General features: G+C 29.4%; 2 protein-coding genes across 3 annotated transcripts; both read left to right on the forward strand.

Moving 5' to 3' along the window:
- The first annotated feature begins 2,303 nt into the window (after nucleotides 1-2,303).
- Nucleotides 2,304-6,291, forward strand: LOC127239959 (uncharacterized). The gene is made up of 3 exons (XM_051258357.1): nucleotides 2,304-2,732; nucleotides 4,511-4,696; nucleotides 5,993-6,291. The coding sequence occupies exons 1-3, from the start codon at nucleotides 2,304-2,306 to the stop codon at nucleotides 6,275-6,277; spliced, it is 900 nt and encodes a 299-aa protein (XP_051114314.1). The 3' UTR covers nucleotides 6,278-6,291.
- Nucleotides 6,292-13,853: 7,562 nt separating this feature from the next.
- LOC127239933 (O-fucosyltransferase 36-like) lies at nucleotides 13,854-17,213 on the forward strand. Of its 2 annotated transcripts, none has more exons than XM_051258318.1 (3): nucleotides 13,854-15,627; nucleotides 15,716-15,965; nucleotides 16,689-16,836. In XM_051258318.1, exons 1-3 carry the CDS (start codon nucleotides 14,378-14,380, stop codon nucleotides 16,773-16,775), a joined length of 1,587 nt encoding a protein of 528 aa, XP_051114275.1. In that variant the 5' UTR covers nucleotides 13,854-14,377; the 3' UTR covers nucleotides 16,776-16,836. The 2 variants fall into 2 exon arrangements, with proteins under 2 accessions (XP_051114275.1, XP_051114274.1); XM_051258317.1 differs by having other exon boundaries at nucleotides 13,874-15,627; nucleotides 16,806-17,213.
- The last annotated feature ends 4,642 nt before the right edge of the window (nucleotides 17,214-21,855 follow it).

Here is a 21,855-nt window from a genome sequence, read left to right on the forward strand (position 1 = left end):
ACTAAAATGTCATTTTCAACGATTTTAAAAAGTAGGTTGGAGTAATAAGTAGGGGTAATTTGAAAAAATATGAATAATCTTGTTATAAAGTGGCGACCACGATTAATAAATAAAGAACGGACAAAAATGGAAAAACAAGACAATTCTTTTGGGACGGAGGGAGTACTATTTTTATCTAATTTTAATAAATATTTATATATAGATATCTTTACTTAAAAAATATATATAAATTAATAATCTAATATATGTATATTTTATTATTTTATTTCTTCTGTAAATTGTCATTTTTTTTGTATTTTTTGTGCTTAACTTTTTATTTTATGTACGTGAGAACTATATCGTTATAAATGTCCAATATTCTTTAATTATTATGGATTAATAATAAATAATGGGAGAAAAAAAAAAACTTCCACTAATAACAATATTGTAAAAACTATAGAAAGAAATACAAATTTAAAACTATATAATAAAAGAGTAAATTACATACCTCCAAAAAAAAATAATAATAACAAAACTGTAGCTAACATAGACATAAAAACCGTAAAAAAAAAAATTAAAATAAAAAAAATATATATCAAAAATCTGAGATTGCAGAAATTTCAAACACCCTTGTACTATAAATATATATAGGATATAGGATATAGGATATGATAGGATTTGTTTGTAAGTTTAGTTTGGGTTGTAGATTCCCGCCGCGTGTTGAATATGATTTTTTATACTCCTTTTATCCTTAGATAAGTATTCGATCGTTTTTTATTAGTAGATTTTTTAATATTAAGTATAATATTGATATATAATACAAATTAAGAAAATGACAAATATAACCTTATTGTATTGTATAATACAACAATAATGATATTTATGTAATATATTATAAGTTGTAAATTTATTTTTAATGCCAAGGAGATAATACTTTTACGTGTATAGGTTTAAATATTTAATTAAAACTAGGTGTAAAATATTGAATATTTTCAATAGGTAATGTATTTTTGATATAATATTATCAATTTTGGGCAAACAAATTTGAATACATAAGAAAAAAAAAAAAGAAAAAAAAAAAGCCTAGAACTTGAAATAGTGTCTTAAATGAAAATTAAATTTTAAATATTTTATATATCAATTTATAATCATATTTTGTTTGTGTATGTAAATTTATCCAAGAGTATAAATTATAGGGATATATATTGAAAAGGTTATTTAATATTCCCTCAATCTCGAAACTGTGGTTGTGTTGGGCACGAGATTTAAGGAATATTGATATTATATTGATAATGGGTAAAAAATATAGGTAAAAGACATTTTTGTCCTTATGAATGTATTATTATAAAAGATAGTGGCAATTGTGTAATAATAATGAAAGAGTAAGGGTAGTTATATAATGATATAGTTATTTATGTAAATAAAACTATTGTTTTAGTACGGACAAAAATAGTAAACAACACTGTTGTATTGAGATAGAAGGAGTACTTTATATGAGTTGACTGTGATATAAAATAATACTAGTATTTTAAAGAACATATGAATGAGTTAATGAGGTGAGAAATTTTTTTTGATAAATTCAATATCTAAGTAGTAGTGACTTATTAATTTAATATTGAAAAGTATAAATTAAGGAGTTAGTAAAAATTATTCTCTCTATTATTATTATTATTATTATTATTTGCAATTTACGGAAAAAAAAAAAAGAAAACTGAATATAAATTTAGCATATGAAAGAAAAATTTGTTAAAATTCAAAAGTGAATTTTTTTATGGACAAAATTTATATATATATATATATATATAGTTTTAGTGGACAAGAAAATATGTTTTATGGAGATATTTTTATAAGCGGTATTGATTTGTATTTTAGGGTGATGTATACATGTATATTTTATAAATATATATAACAATATTATCTAAAGGACAAATTCTTTTAAAAGTATCCAATACATTAATTTTAAGATATTTAAATTATACATATCTATTAGATCATTTTGGTAGATTATAAATTGGAGTGCATGTTTATACTATATTTTCAATTTTATTTTATTTTTTTCATGTCAATTATTTTCTTAAAAATACCTTTACACTAAAAATTTTAATAAAATATTTGTCCTAAATTTTCTTGGTCATAATCAAAATCGTTACTAATATTTTGGTCCTAAAATTGTGGTGAATCCATAAGTTGCCTAATTCAAACTCACTTATTTTGCATTCCTTAAATCAATGCATTCATTCAGCTAACAACTACTATTTCTTTTCCGAACAAAAATTTCATTCTAATTTTTTCACAGAACAGCCAATCAAACATTCTGATCGACGATGCACGCGGCAACATCGGAGTCGGACATCACGAGCGACGCCCCTTCCGCATCGTCTCCAAAACCCTACTACGTCGAGAGCCCGTCGCTCCACTCGAAATCCAACTCCAACGATGAGACCGAAAAGTGTTCTTCCACCAATAGCCGTAGTAGCCCTTCCGACTCGCCTTTCTACCCCTCGGGGGCCTCCTCGTCCTCTAGCCGTGTCTCGGGGAATCGCCGGAGGTGGAACAAGCATTATTGCAATGTGGTGGACGAGGAACGAGTCGGGGCTCCCGATAATGATAATGATGACGACGAGGAGTGGTACGATGAGAGATTGTGTCATCGGGCCGTGCTTCTTGTACTATTTCTTGGAGTGGTTTTTTTCGCGGCGTATCTCATTGTTTGGGCTGTCGGAAGATCGTACAATATTCGAGTTGACGTTGAGGTATCATTTTGTTCCGAGGATTTTAACATAATTTTACTATTTATTAATTTTTTTTATAAAAGAATTTAAATTAAACACTTTTTTATATTATATTAAAAATTAATTTTATATTAAATACATAATGTCGATATCTATTTATATTATATTATACAATTATTCAAATTTAAATTTTTTATTTTTCAAAATTCGAACCCAAAATTCAAACATCCAACCAAACACATTTTTTTTCGGATGGATTAAGGTCGATGTCGTGTGACTAATAAAGGATTCAATTACACAACTATTTATTACAAAATATTACAAAATATTTAGAATAGATTAAATTTTACATCTTGACAATTTGGTTTTGGAAAAAATGCATGTTTACTTTTACTTTTATACACATCTACACAACAATCATGTATCTCTATATCTAATAATTTTACCAAAAAAAAAAAAATGGGTGTGCTTTCCTTTTTATTTTTTTGCAATAAGATTTTTGAAGTAAAAATTATTGTTTAATATGATATTTTAGATAAAAAAAAAATAAAAATTTACTACAATATTTATCTTAAAAATAAATATGAATTTATAAAACTAACTAATCAATTTAAGTAAACATCATTTCTTATAATTTTTTTCTAGGATTCCTCATATTTTGCAACAAAAACACACTATAAACACTAAATAAATATAATCATAAATAGATGTAGAAAAGTTTAAACAACTTCATGAAAAATTATATTTAAAAAAAAAAAGAAAAAAAAAGTTAAAAGGTATTTTGTGCAAATTTTATGTCCATTCTGTTAACCTCATTTTTTAGGAGTACATTTTTTTTTAATGATTAGCAATTGTGCAACATTGATTGATTTTAAGTGTTTGTTTTTTTAAATGTATTATTATTACTATCTTCGTCCGGCTACAAGGGTCTCATTTATTTTTTACGTATTGATTTTTTAACATTAATTATTATATCAAAACATAGTACAAATTAAAAAAAATTACAAAAATACTTTAATTAGTGTCTTATAATACTCATAGAACGATATTTGTACAAAAAATTATACAAATATAAGGATATTTTTAATATTAAATACAATAACGTAAAAGGTAAATGTAATCCTTAAAGGCGGACGGAGGAGTATTATTTTACAAATTACACCTATATGCACTTAATCATGATTCAACTTCAACGGTCTGTTAACAGGGGTGGCAATTCGGATCGATCCGATTTTTTTCGTGCCGGCCCGGCCCGAATCAATTTCAAACCGTGCTGGGCCAGCACAACCTGAATTGCAATCGGGCCTGAAAGGGTCGGCCCGAGCACGATCCGGTTTGTTCCCGCCCGTTTTTTTTTTTTTTAAAAAAAAAATTAAATTATTTTGTTATTTCTTTTAGCTTTAAATTAATTTTTAACAAAATATATTTTAATGGTAGAAATAGCCAATTGAATCCACAATCAAACATAAGAAAAAATATATAAAAAAATATTTTTTTTTATCATCATCAAGTCATGTTGCAATTTTTGTCTTTGTTCAAAAATCAATATATATATATATATAAATTTATTAAAAATTAAATATTAAAAACCGGCCCGCGTCAGGCACAACCCGACCTTCATAAGCCCAAACACAGCCCAGTTCATTATCGTGCCAGGCTAAACACGGCCCGAAATTCTTCGGGTTTATTTTTGTTAAGTCCAAATACGATTTTTTTGTGCCGTGTTCAGACTGGGTTTTCGGACCGTTCTTATTTTTGCCACTCTAACCATTTAACTACAATCTCACTTTGATTTTCAGTGGTTAAAAGTTCACAATTTGTATGTCGGGGAAGGGTTGGACCGGACCGGTGTCCCGACCAAGTTGATTACAATTAATTGTTCGGCTCACATCGTCATTTATAATTCGGCCACTTTTTTTGGCGTTCAACTCAGCTTCCCCGCAGCAAATCTCCTCTTGTCTCAGCTTAGAATTGCGACGGCCCAGGTAACATATATGTACATACATATATACGAAGAATTCCTACATTGTATGTTTGATTATTAGGCTTCATTCTAAATATAGTTTTTCCTTTTTTGTTCCCCAACGTTCCCAAAAAAAAAAAAATTACTCACATTTTTTAATAATATATAATTCCTCCGTCGTGCAAATATGTGCTTATTTGACCGGACACGAGTTTTAATAAAAGTGAGTAATAATTGTTAATTTTTTATAGTAAAAAATAGTACAAAAATGAAATGATTTTTTATTTAAAAAGGAAATGAAAATATTTTTCGATAACAACCTAAAAAGGAAAGTGGACATATATTTGAATGACGGAGGGAGTATTACTTTATCTGTCATCTAAATTTATTCTAATAATTTTTTTTTGTCATCTTAATTTATTCTTATTTCTTTTTTTAAGTAAAAAATACAATTTTTCTACTTTTTCTTTACTTTAAAAAGCAAAACTTCTATTTTTATATATTTTTAAAAAAAATTTGAACGATCAAATGAGCATATAATTGGATGACGGAGAGAATACATATTATTAAAAATATTTAAAAAAATAATAAAAATTATATCACCGAAAATACTTTACAATTTTTTTCAAAATAATTTTCAATTCTCAATGTGTAATAATAAACCAGACTGTTCCTAAAGCAATAAAAGAACATAACTTGAAGTTTAATAACAAAAAAAAAGTGGGGCATTTGATATTATATGATGTGAGGTTAAATAAGTTTTCCATATAAGTGTTTTTTTAAAAAAAAATAGTATCATACATAAATAGTGTATTTTTTTTTAATGTAAATGGGACATTTAGTTTTTATAATATATTTTTATTCCATTGTGTATATATATATATATTTTTTGTCTTGTAAGTTTTTATTTTTAAGTTATTTATTTTTTCCTAAACCCTCATGTAGCTTTTATTGAATGGTTTGAAATTGATATGAACTCATATTTATTTAATATTTTGATACGATATGTTGTGAAAAAAAAATTAATATTTTTATTAAAACTGTACATAATAAATAGTATTATTCACTTTAATATAGTACTATTATATATGATATTTTCAAAATAATTTTGTTTTAAAAAATATTTCATTCGATATAGTATTAAATAAAAATACTACATATATTTTCTAGGAAATATTTGAATAATAGTGCAAAATCAACCATTAAAGAAACAAAACATAAATTTGATGATGAAAAGTAGTTAAACACTCGAATTTATTATATCGCAACATATTTTTATCTTTTTCGAAAAAGATAAAAATCATTGGATATATTTCAGGTAAAGAGATATTACCACCCGAAGAAAAGCTGGCGGGCGATGCGGGTAGCGTTGGTGGGGCACAGTGTTCCGTTATACGGGACAGGAGCGTTGATGGAACCATCGTACAACGGTCACAATGGTATTCCTTTAACGTTGGAACTAAGCATGGAATCGAGAGGATATCTTGTGGGGAAGTTGGTTAAGACAAAGCACACTATACGCGTCTTGTGTCCGTTGTTCATCCATTTTGAACGACGTATCGATCAATTTGTTTTCTTGCACAACTCTTGCATGTATATATGATAATTGTTTTTTTGTGTTTGAATTGTTTGGGAGAATAGGTTCTGTTTACCTATACAAGATACTCCGTCCGTCCAACTCTAAATATCTTATTTACATTTTGTGTTATTGTACTTAACATTAAAAATATCTTTATATTTGTATAATTTTTTGCAAAAATATCATTATAATAGTAGTATTACAAGACACTAATAGAAGTATTTTTGTCATTTTCTTACTATGTTTTCATATAATTATTAATATTCAAAGATCAACACACAAAAAATAAATTAGACCGTTAGAGCCGGATCGAGATAGTATATTTTTTAGTTTTGATATTATTTATTAAAAGTGATTTTTTTATTTTAAAAAAAAATTATCAAACAAATACTTATTTTTCATTGAAATATTATATAAAAATATAAATTTTTATGCAAAAACATCATATTTCAATATTTATTTACATTAGTAGTTTGGATTTTGTTTATTCACATATTTTTAATTTTATTTTTGAACTATTCAGCAATAATTTTTTTGTTTTAAAAAAATCATATTTAATTAATTTTTAATTTAAATAATACATCGATATATATGGGAAAAAAATCAATTTTGATCCTAATATAACAAAAATTCATCAATTTTGATCCTAATATAAAAATCTTATCAATTTTAGTCCAATTATAAACAATTTCAATCAATTATGTCCCATTATAAACAATTTCAATCAATTTTTGTCTTACCGTTAAAAAATTAACGAAAATTGCTGACGTGGACAAAACGGATGTAACGTGGCAGCTGACCTGGAAACTACACGGCCATGTACAATTCTACACGGTCATGTTGTTACACGGCCATGTATAATTTTACACGGCCATGTACATTTATGTTTTACTCTAAAATTTTATTTTATTTTTATATATTTTTTTTTTAAAAAAATTATTTTGAATTTAAAATAGTTGATATAGTTAACATTGACAAAATCAATAGCAATTATAATATAATTAAAATTTATCAATTTTAATTCAAATATAAAAATTTATAAGATATATTCTTTTTGAAATATTTTATCTAAAATTCTATTATTCATAAAAAAAAAAAAAAAATCTCTTAGAAATATCAAATAACACAACTATTTTTTAATTTTGTATATAATAGTAGTATTAAAAATTAATTTATTATTTCAATACAGTAATTGGATGTTTGTAATAGGAATTTTTTTTTAGTAAATAGTAGAATTTTAGACAAAATCTTCCAAAATAACATACTCAATAAGTATTTATATTTGAACTAAAATTGATACATTTTAATTATATTATTATTATTATTGATTTTTTTTCTATTTTAACTATATCAACTATTCTAAATTTAAAAAAAAAAAATATAACAAAAAATATAACAAAAAATAAAATTTTAAACCAAAATAGAAAGGTACACGGCCGTGTACCATATATAATTATACACTGAAATATACATGGTCATGTAACAACATGACCGTGTATAATTGTACATGGTCGTGTAACAACATGACCATATATAATTATACACTGAAATATACAAGACCGTGTATAATTTGTACATGGCCGTGTAGTTTCCAAGTCAGCTGCCACGTCACCTCCGTTATGTCCACGTCAGCAATTTTCGTTAATTTTTTAACGGTGGGATCAAAATTGATTGAAATTGTTTATAATTGGACTAAAATTGATGAAGTTGTTATATTGAGACCAAAATTGATTTTTTTTTTCCATATATATTTGTTGGATAAAACAGCGTGGGCTGGAACATGTACACATAAAGAGGCTAACACTCCTCTAAGTCTAAGGCAGCGGAAATAGGAAACCACAAATGGTTTGCACTTCGGAAACGTGATATTATTTTGTAGTTATAACTTGTGTATCACAGATACTTGTCTATGGCCGATCAAAATTAAACATAAAAATAAACAGCACACAAGATTTGTTAACTACTTATATTTGGGGATTCTAATCCATCAGATGTCTACCAAACCTATCAACAGGTATACAACGACTCAATGACTCAACAAACAAAAATCCAAAGTTATCATTTCCTACAATCTTCTTTATATCGCAATGTACAAGAAAAGGATTAAACCACAAAATTAATCATAACAGACTACCAGTCTAACTGAGCTTCAAAACGCCATGAGAACTCAGATTCTTCTTCAAATCAAAGAGCAGTAAAAATGAAAATATGGAGAGAAAATACTCTTTCTCTCGCTAGATTCAAACAAACTTTTTACTCTTGTTCTCAAACTTATACAAACAAACACACTGTCTTATTTTGTTTTATTATGAACATTATCTAATGTTTGACAACCCATGTCCAAACAAAATTTGTGCAAAATGTGCTCAAACTGACTATACAGAAGGTCTTCAACAGCAATACGCAGCATTCTATTTTTGGTGGATAGTCATTGAGTTCCAATACCTTGAAAAAGTAGTAATATATGCCAAAATAAAAAAGAGTACTTTTGTAACAATATTAACTTCAAATATTATATTTAATATTAATTTATATTATAAAAAATACTTATCTTTTATCATATTACACCCTTAATTAGAAATATTTAAAATTAGTTGTGTGGATGATACTAATAATAAAAGTATAATATACTAATATTAGTACAAAAATTTAACGCACCACTACACTAAAAACAATATATATATATATATATATATAAAAAAGAAAGTCTTAAATTGCCTAGGTAAATATTCTCTAGATTGTGTAAATCATCGGTCAAGTCTCATTACAATTAACATAGATATAAATTAGATGATGATTATTATTATTATTATTATTATTAATTTGTCTGTATGATTGTTGGGTCTAGATATTTTTATGGTTTGGTAATCAGACAATCTCAATTATCTTCATTAATAATTTTTTTGCTTGTCCATAAATATTTGTATTACCGTATAAAAAAAAAGCAACGAATGACCAATAAGCAATCTAGAAAAATCTGTTTAGGTCATGCCGTAGTGTAATTTTTTTATTTTTTATTTTTTCATTCAAGAATTACCTTCGTTTTTATTTTCTATGTTCGAACACTTGTTTGAATATATTCTACCATCTGCATTATAATGATTTCCTAAAGACAAGATTCATATATGACTATTCTGAGCCATACTACAATGATTCGGTTACTTCTGCAACTAATCGACAACATCATTCATATGACAATTTGATTTCAAGGTTTGATTATAACTATGCACAACAAAATTATAGTAATTATACTGGTCCTACAGTCAATAATTACTATGATTATAATTATTGTTATTTACAGTTAGATTATTACGATTTGGTTGACAGTAGCCGACTCTTATTACTATGACTAGCCGCATGAGGAAAAAAAAATCACGATTTGATCATGTTGAAGCAGCAACGGTACAGGATGGTGAAGCAGCAGCAGTACAAAAGGGAATTGGCTAATATATTTGTTAAAAGCGTGTTTTTATATTTATAAAGTTGTTTTATGTTGTGCGCTTGCGCTTTCTCCTTGTATATATACTATGTTATGTTCATTTCCAGAATATATGAAAATCATATTTTTCCCTTCTTCTCTTCATCCTCGATTTAACCTTCTACCTAGTGTTGTACTTCTATCTGATGGTTCATCTAAAATGCCTAAACTTACTGGAAATGTTCAGTTGAACTTATATGTGAGGCTTATAGGGTTGTTTTATATACCTGATCTGGTTTTTAATCTTGTCTCGATCAGCAAGTTTATTATGGATCTTAAATGTAAAGCGATATTTGACTCCAAGAATTGTCTACTGCAGGATTTGAAGACTAGACAAGCTCTGCTTAAGGCTCTTCTGCATTCCACTTTATATCTCAATGATACAATTTTACATAATAATGTGGCCTTGTCATTGTTATTTGCAGATGATACAAATTCAGTGTTATGGCATTGTAAGCTTAGTCATCCTTCTTGGACAGTTATAAAACATATTGGAATTCATTTGCCAACCAGTAAAAATGGTGCCCCATGTGATACTTGTGCTTGTTCTAAATTCCATAGATTACCTTTTACTGAAAGTGACTCCCATGCTAGTGCATTATTTGATCTGGTGCATATGGATCTCTTGGGTCTTACTACAAATGCTATCTATATGCTAACTATTGTTGATGACTTTTCTAGGGGAACTTGGGTATATCTCATTAAATACAAGTCTGAAACTTCTTCCATACTCACCAAGTTCTTTACTCATGTTGAAACTCGAATCTCTAGAAAGGTTAAGGTGGTGAATACTGACAATGGTACAGAATTTTGCAATCATAATTGTGAAGAACTCTTTCATCGATTTGGAATTGTTCACCAACAGACTTGTGTTTATACTCCCAGACATAATAGCAGGGTTAAGAGGAAGCACAGACATCTCATTGAAGTTGCTCGAAGTTTGTTGTATCATTCAAAAGTTCCTAAATTTTACTGGAATGAAGCCATCTTGACAGCTGTTTATCTTATTAACAGAACTCCTTCTAGAAAATTGGGGTGGAAGTCTCCTTCTTCATTGATCTACAATAAGGATCCCGACTTAAACAATCTACATGTCTTTGGTTGCTTGTGTTACATGAAGGATTACAGTTCTCAGTTAGGAAAACTTGATCCTAGAGGAGTTAAAGGGATCTTCTTAGGCTATAGTAGCACACAAAAGAGGTATAAGATTCTTGATTGGGTTTCTCATAAGCTATGTATCTCACGGGATGTGTTATTTCATGTTTCAATCTATCCCTTCTTGGGAACTTCTTCAGACAAGGCATCCACTCTCAAATCTCCTAATAACACTGAGCTTCCTCTTCCGATAATACCTCTTCACTCTTCTGAGGCGGTATCTTCTCCTGTTCCAGCAGAATATTCACCTATGGCTACTGATCCACCATCAACTGATTCTCTGCATGGTTCCTTGTCATTCAGTCAATCTGTTTCTTCTCCATCAACTAATGACCAAGGATTGTTATGTAGACCTCAAAGGACAAGAAAATTACCTACGAAATTTCAAGATTATGTAATGCAGGTTGTTCAGCCTTCCCTGCCCTGCAGTTACAGTGAAGCATGTAAGTATACTGTTTGGAAGTAAGCAATGGATGCAGAGCTTCATGCCCTTGTCTCTAATCACACATGGGATTTGGTTGACAATTCTGGATTTAAAAAACCTATTGGTTGTCGGTGGATTTACAGGATCAAGTACAATCCAGATGGCACAGTAAGTAAATATAAGGCTCGACTTGTAGCGAAAGGTTATACACAAAAGTATGGAGAAGATTGCCATGAATCATTTGCTCATGTTGCAAAGCATGTTACAGTTAGAGTAATTATTGCTCTTGCAACAACATTGAAGTGGAATTTACATCAATTGGATGTCAATAATGTTTTTTTGCATGATGATATTGACGAGGAACTCTACATGGATTGTCCTCTTGGTTTGTCTTCTTCTTCTAATCAGGTTTGCCGATTACGGAAGTCCATATATGGACTCAAGCAAGTAGAATACTGGAGCTTAGCCTCTGCTGCCTCTGAACTTGCATGGCTTACTTATGTTCTGGAAGCTTTGAACATCTCTTGTCCTACTCCTATCCCATTATATTGTGATAATGAGTCTGCTATCAAAATTTTCAAAAATCCAGTTCATCACGATCGGACAAAGCATATTGGCATTACTTGTCACTTTGTTAGAGAATTCTATCAAAAGAATCTTTTGGATCCTCTCTTCATTAGCTCTGACTCTCAAGTTGCTGATATATTCACCAAGAATCTGTCATCTTCTCTGTTCCATCGTCATTGTTCCAAGCTCAACCTCTCTGGCTCTTTCGGCTTAGCTTGTGGGGGGATGTTAAAGCAGCAACGGTACAGGATGGTGAAGCAATAGCAGTACAAAAGGGAATTGGCTAAGATATTTGTTAAAAGCGTGTTTTTATATTTATATATACTCTGTTATGTTCATTTCCAGAATATATGAAAATCATATTTTTCCTTTCTTTTCTTCATCTTCGATTTAACCTTCTATAGATCATTTAGAGCAATCCTTATTATAATTGTTACACTTTTGATGTTAGTATATATATATTTGAAGTTTCAAAAAGTAGATTCGAATATTTATTATATTTCGAGATAATATTTAAATAGCCACTATCAATATGTTTAGAAGATACGAGTTGTTAAGTGTTGTGTCTCACATTGAAAAAATGGTGGAAATTCTCATTTATAAAGCTAAAATACAATTCTTATTATCATTAATTAATTTTTGAGATGAAATTCTGAATTGTTTGAGTCTCATTCAACAATTTCATAAATTCCAAGACAATTTCGGTAAAAAATTATACTTCTTTCGTTTCAAAACTATAGTTTAGGTTGTAAAAAAGTACATGCAAAAACTTTGTTGTCTTTTGTGAGTGTATTAGTGTAAAAAGTAATGACAATGATGTAATAATAATAATAATAATAAAGTAATAGATAGTTTTATATTGATATGATTATTTATGGAAATGAAACTATTCTTTTAAGACGGACAAAAATGGTAAAAAGGATAATTGTAATGAGACGGACGAGTATATTTTTTTCAAAAAAAATCATTCATAATTTCAGAATAAATAAAAAGAAATCGTTGTCTAATATATACAATATAAAATCCCTACACTTGGGTCGATCCTTGGACGGTAAAATTGCCAACCCGAGCCGAAGGCATCCATGGCCAAAGTACTCTCACCGTAAGAAATTGTTCGCAAGTTTGTGGGTGGGTGTCGGCACCACAGGGACACAGCCCGCCGTCTCTATGTTGTATACTATACGATCGTTAGCCAAAGCACCCCAATGGTCAGGGTGGGTGGGTGGGTTTCGTCAATCCTCTTTACATATGGAGAACGGGTGGGGATTAGACTTGTTCAAACGGTTCAAACCGTCGATTACGATTACAAATCGTCGATTACGGTTTGTCAAAATATCAAATCGAAATCGAATCTTCCGAATAACAGTTTCGATTACGGTTTATAAACCGACGATTACGGTTTGAACCGCTGGTTTATATACATTCATTTTTTATATATATATTTTTATATTTTCTATTTTTTTATATTTAAATTTTATTTGAAATAATTAAATTCGATTTTAATTTTATTTATATATATTTATTATTTTATTTATTATGTAAACTTGTATATATAGATAACTAATTAGATTATTATAATATAAAAACAATTAAAATATAAATTAGTTAATAATTAAATTAAATTTTAAATTAAAAATAATTTATAAAAATATTGATGTAAATTATAATGAATAATAAAATACAGTAATTTAAATTAAATATAATTATATAATAAAAAAACTAATATTATGATATTATCATTTTTTAATATATTAATAATCATTTATATTATTAATATTATTTTTATTTTTATTTTTATAAAAATTTACTAATTTATTAAAAGAATTAATTTTAAATATATCATTATTATTATTATTATTATTATTATACAATACACATAATTTTAAATTTTAACCTAATCATTATTTACACATCACAACTACAGCCGCCGCCGCACGGGTAGGTTTTCTCTTTCTTCTTCTCCTCCTCCTCCTTTCCTCCTCTCCTCTTTCTTCTCTTCTTCTTCTCCTCCTCCTTTCCTTCTCCCTCCTCCTCCTCCTCCTCCTCTTCTTCTTCTGCGCTCTGCGGCTCTGCGCCTGCGCAGGAGAGATTTTTTATTTTTTATTTGAAAAAAAGGTAAACCGCCGGTTCACGGTTCGAAAAAATCACAAACCGAAACCGAGCCGTCAGAATGACGGTTTCGGTTCGGTTTGGCCGCGGTTCGGTTTGAACCGTGACTGACGGTTCGAAAACAGGCGAACCGGCGGTTCGAACCGTCGGTTCGAAACCGAATGGGCAAGTCTGGTGGGGACTGAATGAGCAGTAAAATCATTCATAACAACAATTTTATTAGATTTTTCATTGTTTCTGGATCCACTGATATATGCAACTCGAGATCCAACTCCAAGGGCGTGCGAATTGGATTCGATTTTATTTGATTTGATTTGATTTTGCCAGTGCGAGTGATGTAAAGATCTAAGCGGGTGTGGGTTTGATTCTCGATTCGGTGGAAAGAGTTGAGATGATGGAGAGGGAATCTTCCGACGAGGAAGAGGATCGGGAGAATTTGATCTCGCAGAATTCCAGACCGAATGACAATGGAAAGTCTACTAATAACCGTCACATTCCCCCTTTGGATATCGAAAATGGTTTCAGGAGCAGAATTTCAGGCCGATTCCGGAAGAGGTATCTTCTCGCGATTTGCCTCCCTCTGTTGATTTTATTGCTGTACATTACAATAGATTTGGGGAAATTGTTCCGCGTTCGTGCTCAATCGGTTAGCAATGCTTGGGGCGATGATAGTAATCGAATGCGTGAGTCGGAGTTACGTGCTCTGCATTTGCTTAAGCAGCAGGAGCTTGAGCTTCTAAAGATGTGGAATTACACTACATCGAAATCGAATGTGAGCGTGGTAAATAGTAGCATGATTGATAATTCAAATTTTTTTATGGAAGATTTGAAATCTAGGGTTTATGGCCAAATTTCATTGAATAAGCAAATTCAAGGTGCTCTGTTATCATCACATGAAAATGGTGGGCTGAATTCCAATGAGAATTACACTGACTCGATTTTATCAAGCTGGAATAGATGCGGGAAGGTAGATCAAAAAGTTTCAGAGAGGAAGACGATTGAATGGAACCCTAAACAAGACAAGTACTTATTGGCAATTTGTGTTTCTGGCCAAATGTCGAACCATTTGATTTGTTTGGAGAAGCATATGTTCTTTGCAGCTTTGCTTAATCGAGTTTTGGTGATTCCTAGTTCTAAGGTCGACTTTGAGTTCCGCAAAGTGATAGATATCGATCACATTAATAATTGTACGGGGAAGAAAGTCGTGGCGACATTTGAGGAGTTTGCAGAAAGTAAGAAGAACCATTTAGGTGTTGATAAGTTCTTGTGTTATTTCTCGTTGCCACAGCCGTGTTTTATGGATGAACAGCGAGTGGACAAATTGAAAGGGTTGGGGCTGTCAATTGGTAAGATCGAGGCTGTCTGGAATGAGGATGTCAAGAAGCCAACCGAAAAAACTGTCAAGGAAATCCTCGAAAAATTCTCTTCCAACGACGATGTAATAGCAATCGGAGATGTGTTCTTTGCTGAAGTCGAAACAAAGTGGGTGATGCAGCCGGGAGGTCCAATTGCGCACAAATGCAAGACTTTGATCGAGCCAAGCCGGTTGATTTTGCTTACTGCGCAACGCTTTATACAGACGTTTCTAGGGAAGGATTATCTAGCTCTACACTTTAGGCGCCATGGCTTCTTGAAATTCTGGTATTTAGTTATTCTTGTGTTGTGACAATTTTTTTTATTTGTTATTGATCGGAAGTGTCTGATACATTTTGCTCGGTGGCTTTTCCAGTAATGCGAAGCAACCAAGTTGCTTCTACCCTGTTCCTCAAGCTGCAGAGTGCATAAATCGAGCTGTTGAGACGGCTGGTATTCCGGTAATATATCTTTCTACAGATGCTGCGGAAAGTGAAACTGGTTTGTTGCAGTCGCTCATTGTTTGGGATGGGAAGACTGTGCCGCTTGTTCAGAGACCGGCTCGTAATTCGGCTGAGAAATGGGATGCTTTGCTGTACAGACATGGACTTGATGGAGATTCTCAGGCAAGAAAAACAATCTTTACAGTTTCTTGGTGATTTTTCTTTTTTTCATCGATTAGTAGTTCATGCTTTTTATTTGTTCTGATTCCTGTGATTTTTTAACATAATGAAGATGAACTGTATATATATATATGTATGTATCTATCTTGTTCTAGTACAAATGCCGGTATTTTTAGTCTGTTAGTTAGGTAACTTTTGATATGTCAAAAAGTGGTCATGAATTCGACACTCCTTTCTGATATTACATTAAAATTTTTGGTGTAGGCTTAAAATTTTGACAAAAGTTAGAAAAAGTCAGATTCGAAGGGTTATGAGTAGGGCTTCAAAGTAGTCGAGTCAATCTTTAGTATATATTCAATGGAGTTCGATTTCTAGCTGAAATATTAGGTAATGAAGTATTTTAGAATAAATAATAAGAATATGTATAATAAAGTTATAATTCTGCTAGAATGAAGCATGTGTGAGCTGACAAACCGGTGTTTTTGGCTTGAATTAAAACTCAGAAGCCAAGATCGACTTGGCTGAGTCGAGGTTGAGTTGAGCTTTGTTTGTTTCACCCCTAGTTTTGATTCTTAATTATGGCATTATGTTAAAAATAAAAGAGAGTAAAGATTGGATTTTTCAAGATTAAATTCAAATTCTTTAAAAATGTGATTGGCATTGATACTGATTCGGAGGAGGACTTACTGCGGGTATACATATATATATATATGTATGTCTTGATAGGTTGCTGACTCTGCTCTCTCAAATACAATAATTATTGTGGAATGGGATCGACAACTTAGGGAATATATGAAAAAGGGTTGTGATTAATTCTAGTACAACATTATTTTGGTGATGAAGGTGGAAGCTATGCTGGACAAGACTATTTGTGCCCTGTCTTCTGTTTTCGTCGGATCTTCTGGTTCAACATTCACGGAGGATATTCTGCGGCTGAGGAAGGACTGGGAATCAGCCTCGGTTTGCGACAAATACTTGTGCCAAGGAGAAGTGCCTAATTTCATTGCAGAAGATGAATAGTCGGGTGCTACAGGTACATTAGTTCTATTTCTGCTTTGATTAAACTGCTTGTTTATGCTTGCCTGAGAAAAGAGAAAAAAAAGTCGGAATAGTTTTCTTCCATTGTTTTTCATGCTTGTTTGGACAGGACAGTTTGGATCAATTGAGTAAATGGATTCTAACTGGATTTTTGGATGTATGTAATGTAATACACGTTTCGGCTGTCTACAAGAAAATATCATTTTTTTTTTTTCTTTTTTCTCTTAATCTACTTTTTCTATGTGTCTATTTGTTTTTTTCGTACGTAGTTGACATTTGTGTAATATATTGTAAATTTTAAAGGTATTTGTAAAAATATTTGTAACTTTAGGTAAACAGTTACTAAGAAAAGAAAATAGATACTTTGTTATAACTGTTATGTGACCGATTAAAATGAAAAAAAGATATCATTACATGCATATATATATATATATATAATATAAATGATAAAAATATGAAAACCCTTCAATTAATATTATTATTTTTTGATCTATTATATACTTCTTTTTTTCGGTAACTGAAGAAGTCTTATTGTAGGAGTGAATTGAATTTTCTTTACTTTTTGCTTTTTTTTTTATTTTTTTTTTAATTTTTTTTTTTATACGACGTAGGAACTTACAGTCATTATTCGGGAGTGCAAATTGGGTATTAACATAATATTGAATTTTTCAATATTTTTTTCTCATTTTTTTCAATTTTGGTTATATTATTTTTTATCTTTTTCTGAAAAAATTAATTTGAAATTTGAATCGAATTTGGAATGTATAAAATTTTGAAATTATATATATATTTTAAGGACGTAATTTAGGCAAAATTAAATTTCAACAAGTGAGTTATATATATTATTAATTTTATAAAAATGAGTTATACTAATTATTATTTATAAAATTATATTTTATCTCATTACTTTCGGTAATAAAACCAATTTATGAAAAATTTTATATAATTTTGCTTAATTAGTATAAAGTTGAATCATACTACCAATTATCATATTTTGTCCCAACAATGATATTAAAAAAATGACCATTTTAGAAATTTTAAGAATTAAATCATTATTATTTATCCATAAGTATTGTTTTTTTTAGAAAAATAGATATTTTTTAATTTCAAAATTTATAAATTTAAAATATATGTAATTTTATGTATAATATTTTAAAATAAGCCATCCTCTCAATTAAAATTTATTTATATTTATTATTAATATTTTAAAAATAATTTCGTTCTATATTAATTGTCTTAAATAGGAGTTTAATATATAAATTCTCTTCTTTGTACCAATAATTTATCTTAAGTTTTACTCACACAAAAAAAAAATATAATATTATATATATATATATTTGCCCCTAGAAAGACAAGTTTATGTAACGAGTATATTATATATTTCCGTTGAGTTTACGTAAATCTACATTCTCTACTTACTCTACTTTCTAATTTAACAAATGACATATGCGATTCTCCATAAGTATGGACTTTGGTATTAGAGGTAATTACATACAGAATTAAGAAATATACTTCGGTGTGCAAAATTTCATGATTGAGTGTGGAGAAACCCCTAAATCTGAACAACATACTCCTAATGATGACATATGTTCCACATTTAACTAAACTTACATACTTCTAACACAATTTCATGTACTCTTATTAATGAATAGATTTTATAAGTAACTATATACATATGCGACATATAATGAAAAGATGTGAACTCACCATACTGTTCTGAAAGCACTGATAGACATGTTCAATGTACACATCAATGACTAATACTTATAGCATGGACAATCCTAATATGTTGTATGTATAATATTTATTTCTCATACCTTGTAACACATTTGTTCGTTGAGAATATTTTTTCTAGTCTATAAAATGTTGACATTGACAAAGCCAATAAAGAGTGTAAGGACCGAGACATATCTCATCAGTTATCCGTTAACTCATTGATATCTCTTACCATGATCCATAATGATGTTATGTCAAATTTATCTTATGTGACATTCTTATCTACTCTTGAATGCATAAACAAATGATCTCAATGATCGTTTCGGTAGTATTAGTTGATAGAAACCAATATTTGACGAAATTGAAATGATCTATTCAATGTAGTTGTCTAAGCTAGCCACAATCATGACTGGGTGTCGAGAGACCCCTAAGTGAAAGTCACATACCCCCAATGATGATATTTGTTCATCTATTTCAGTAAGTTACATACTTCTAAATTGATTTAAAAATACTTGTATTGAGGAATAGACTTTATAAGTAATTTTATACATATACGATGTATATTGAAAAAATGTGTACTCAATAAAGCTTCTAAAAAACACTAATTGATACATTGCTTGTACACATCAATAACTAATATGTTCCTCATACGTAATATTTACTTACTATACCTTTTAACACATTTCTTCTTATTGGAAGTTTCGTTCTAATTAAAAAATATATATATATATTTGCACGGACAATAACGATACAAAAAACATCATGTATCATCAGTTATACATTAACTTCAAACTATCCATTATTATGGTTTACCACATGATATGTTATATCATATCTATCTTAAGTGACATTGTCATCCACCTTTAAATATATGAATAAATGATCTTATAAGTCATTTTAGAAATATCCGCTAATGCACGGTAACTTCCAAGAAAGTGAGTGTGATGTAGTCAAGTAGTAATTGTTTGATCCAACAACAATCAATGAAAAATTCTGGATAGATAGTTAAAATACCCATGTTTACAATAATTATACTTGTATACGAATACGAATACTTTCATACACAAAAGCGCACACTCTTACTCAGATATGTATACATATGATACTAATAAATATACTCCCTAAACGTCACAGCATACTCGTATTTTCATTATAGCTACTCCTTCAAAAATATTATATACCCTCATAAATAAATTTGATTTATTTCAATACAGTTTCAGATAAATGATGGGGGTACACTTTGAGTCATGTTATATCATAACGAGTATTTAAAGGACATAAAGAACCTCAAATATTACATAAAATTTATTAAGAAAATTACAATGTAATGTATTATCGTTATTAATAACTTTTACTCCTGATCATATTTTATGTAATTATAATAACTTGTAACGTATTTTCTTTTTGAATTCACATACTCTAGTTTTTTACTTTGAAATGATGAGATTGGATTGAAATGTACCCCGATATAATAGTTTTATTCACCTAGTAATATACAAGGGAATATTATCAAAATTTTCAATCATTCAATAGTGATCTCGTACACAAATCTACGGTCAATGTACAATTTTCCAAAAACAAGATAATTTATACCACAAGAAACACGTAAAAAATACATATGTTAAAATCTTCTTGTAACTTCATCGGTTGTGTCCTAGACGACCACAACAATTATATTTTTTTAATTTGTCTCACCTATTATGATTCAAATCATATTTTCTTTGGCCAGCTTGGTTGGACAGATAATGTGAGAGAAATTATCTTTTTCTGCATGTCGTTATGCATCACTTCCATATCATGGGTTGACACCGAGTTAATGGATTCATCGTAGACATCCAATCGTTAACATAAAGAACAAACTTTAACCTCTAGCAAAATCATTCCCAATTTTCATTAGTTTTGGCAGAGACCGCTGCACAACTACCAAATTTAAGAAAATTCAATATATAAACACATAAAATAATATCAAGGTTTATAGATGACTAATCATAGTATATACCAACAATTTCAGGGTATTTTCAAATAAATTGAGCATAAAATATCAAACAATATGGATATAATATTAATAAACATAAGTATACTACATTGAAAAAAAAATACCTGTAAAAATGCCCACATAAACTAGCAGAAAATCGCAATAGCTCCTCATCACACACAACTTTTTTTCCTATACACACCGTCCTAACGAAAGATTATAATAAAAACTCAAAAGAACAACAATTACCAAAGAAATAGTGAAAAATTTATTGGAATCAGTCGCAAGCCCTAACAACACCATCGTAATTAATCAACAAAATTATCTCATCAAAAGAACATTCAAAATCAAAATTTCGTCTTACCCGTTTCTCCCTCGCGCGAAATAAACTTGGATATTGGAATTTAAATTTGAAATCCATTATAGATCCATCATCGATTACAAATTTCTTCGTGCGATTGAAAGCAGACGCTAGACAAAATCAATTCTTTGCGAAAAAAAAATCTAACGAAAATAGAAAAGAAAAAAATAAATGATAAAATGGTTTTTTTGACAAAGAGACAAGGAAAATATAGAAAAAGTGATAAAGGTAGGAAGTTAATGCCAATAATTTTTTAAAAAAGAGGGAGTGCAGTGTTTTTAAAACTTCTATAGTGACTTAATTCAAAAATAAAAATAGAGGTAGAAATTTATTTCAAATTGTCCGTTTAATCAAAAAATTTAATTAGATATAGATAAAGCATTTTTAGTGCAAATTAATTTAATACTACTGTACAACTGCGCCCGTTTTCTTTCCATTTATGAAACAGTAGCCAACCAATAAGCATGTACTGTACGGATGTTGATATATATAGTTGCAAAACGGTTAGTTTGAACTGAAGCTATATAGGTTGCTCCATTCATTCTTACATATATATATATACTAACTTATATCATATGCAGTTGCTTTTACTTTTATTCTTTCAGAAGGAGAAGACGTTCGTTACATTGTCCAGGGTAGCTTTACCATGCGGATTCAATCATCCAATTTGGCGATGAATAATAGGTTAATCTTATTTTAGAAAATTCCAACATTTAAATTTAAATTTAAATATGAACAAAATCCTAATTAATTTAGATTGATCATTGGTCAGGTCTTGTTGATCGATCGAAGAAACGAAAACC

The sequence above is a fragment of the Andrographis paniculata genome, unplaced genomic scaffold, assembly GCF_009805555.1.
Source record: "Andrographis paniculata isolate CXL003 unplaced genomic scaffold, ASM980555v1 Contig78END, whole genome shotgun sequence".
Classification (NCBI taxonomy): domain Eukaryota; kingdom Viridiplantae; phylum Streptophyta; class Magnoliopsida; order Lamiales; family Acanthaceae; genus Andrographis; species Andrographis paniculata.

Coding starts and splice junctions, on each gene's coding strand:
- LOC127239959 (XM_051258357.1), top strand. CDS start 2,304: ATGCACGCGGCAACATCGGAGTCGGACATCACGAGCGACGCCCCTTCC. Junction 2,733..4,510: donor ATATTCGAGTTGACGTTGAG/GTATCATTTTGT, acceptor TTTGATTTTCAG/TGGTTAAAAGTTCACAATTT. Junction 4,697..5,992: donor TTAGAATTGCGACGGCCCAG/GTAACATATATG, acceptor GATATATTTCAG/GTAAAGAGATATTACCACCC.
- LOC127239933 (XM_051258317.1), top strand. CDS start 14,378: ATGATGGAGAGGGAATCTTCCGACGAGGAAGAGGATCGGGAGAATTTG. Junction 15,628..15,715: donor CATGGCTTCTTGAAATTCTG/GTATTTAGTTAT, acceptor TGGCTTTTCCAG/TAATGCGAAGCAACCAAGTT. Junction 15,966..16,805: donor GACTTGATGGAGATTCTCAG/GCAAGAAAAACA, acceptor TTGGTGATGAAG/GTGGAAGCTATGCTGGACAA.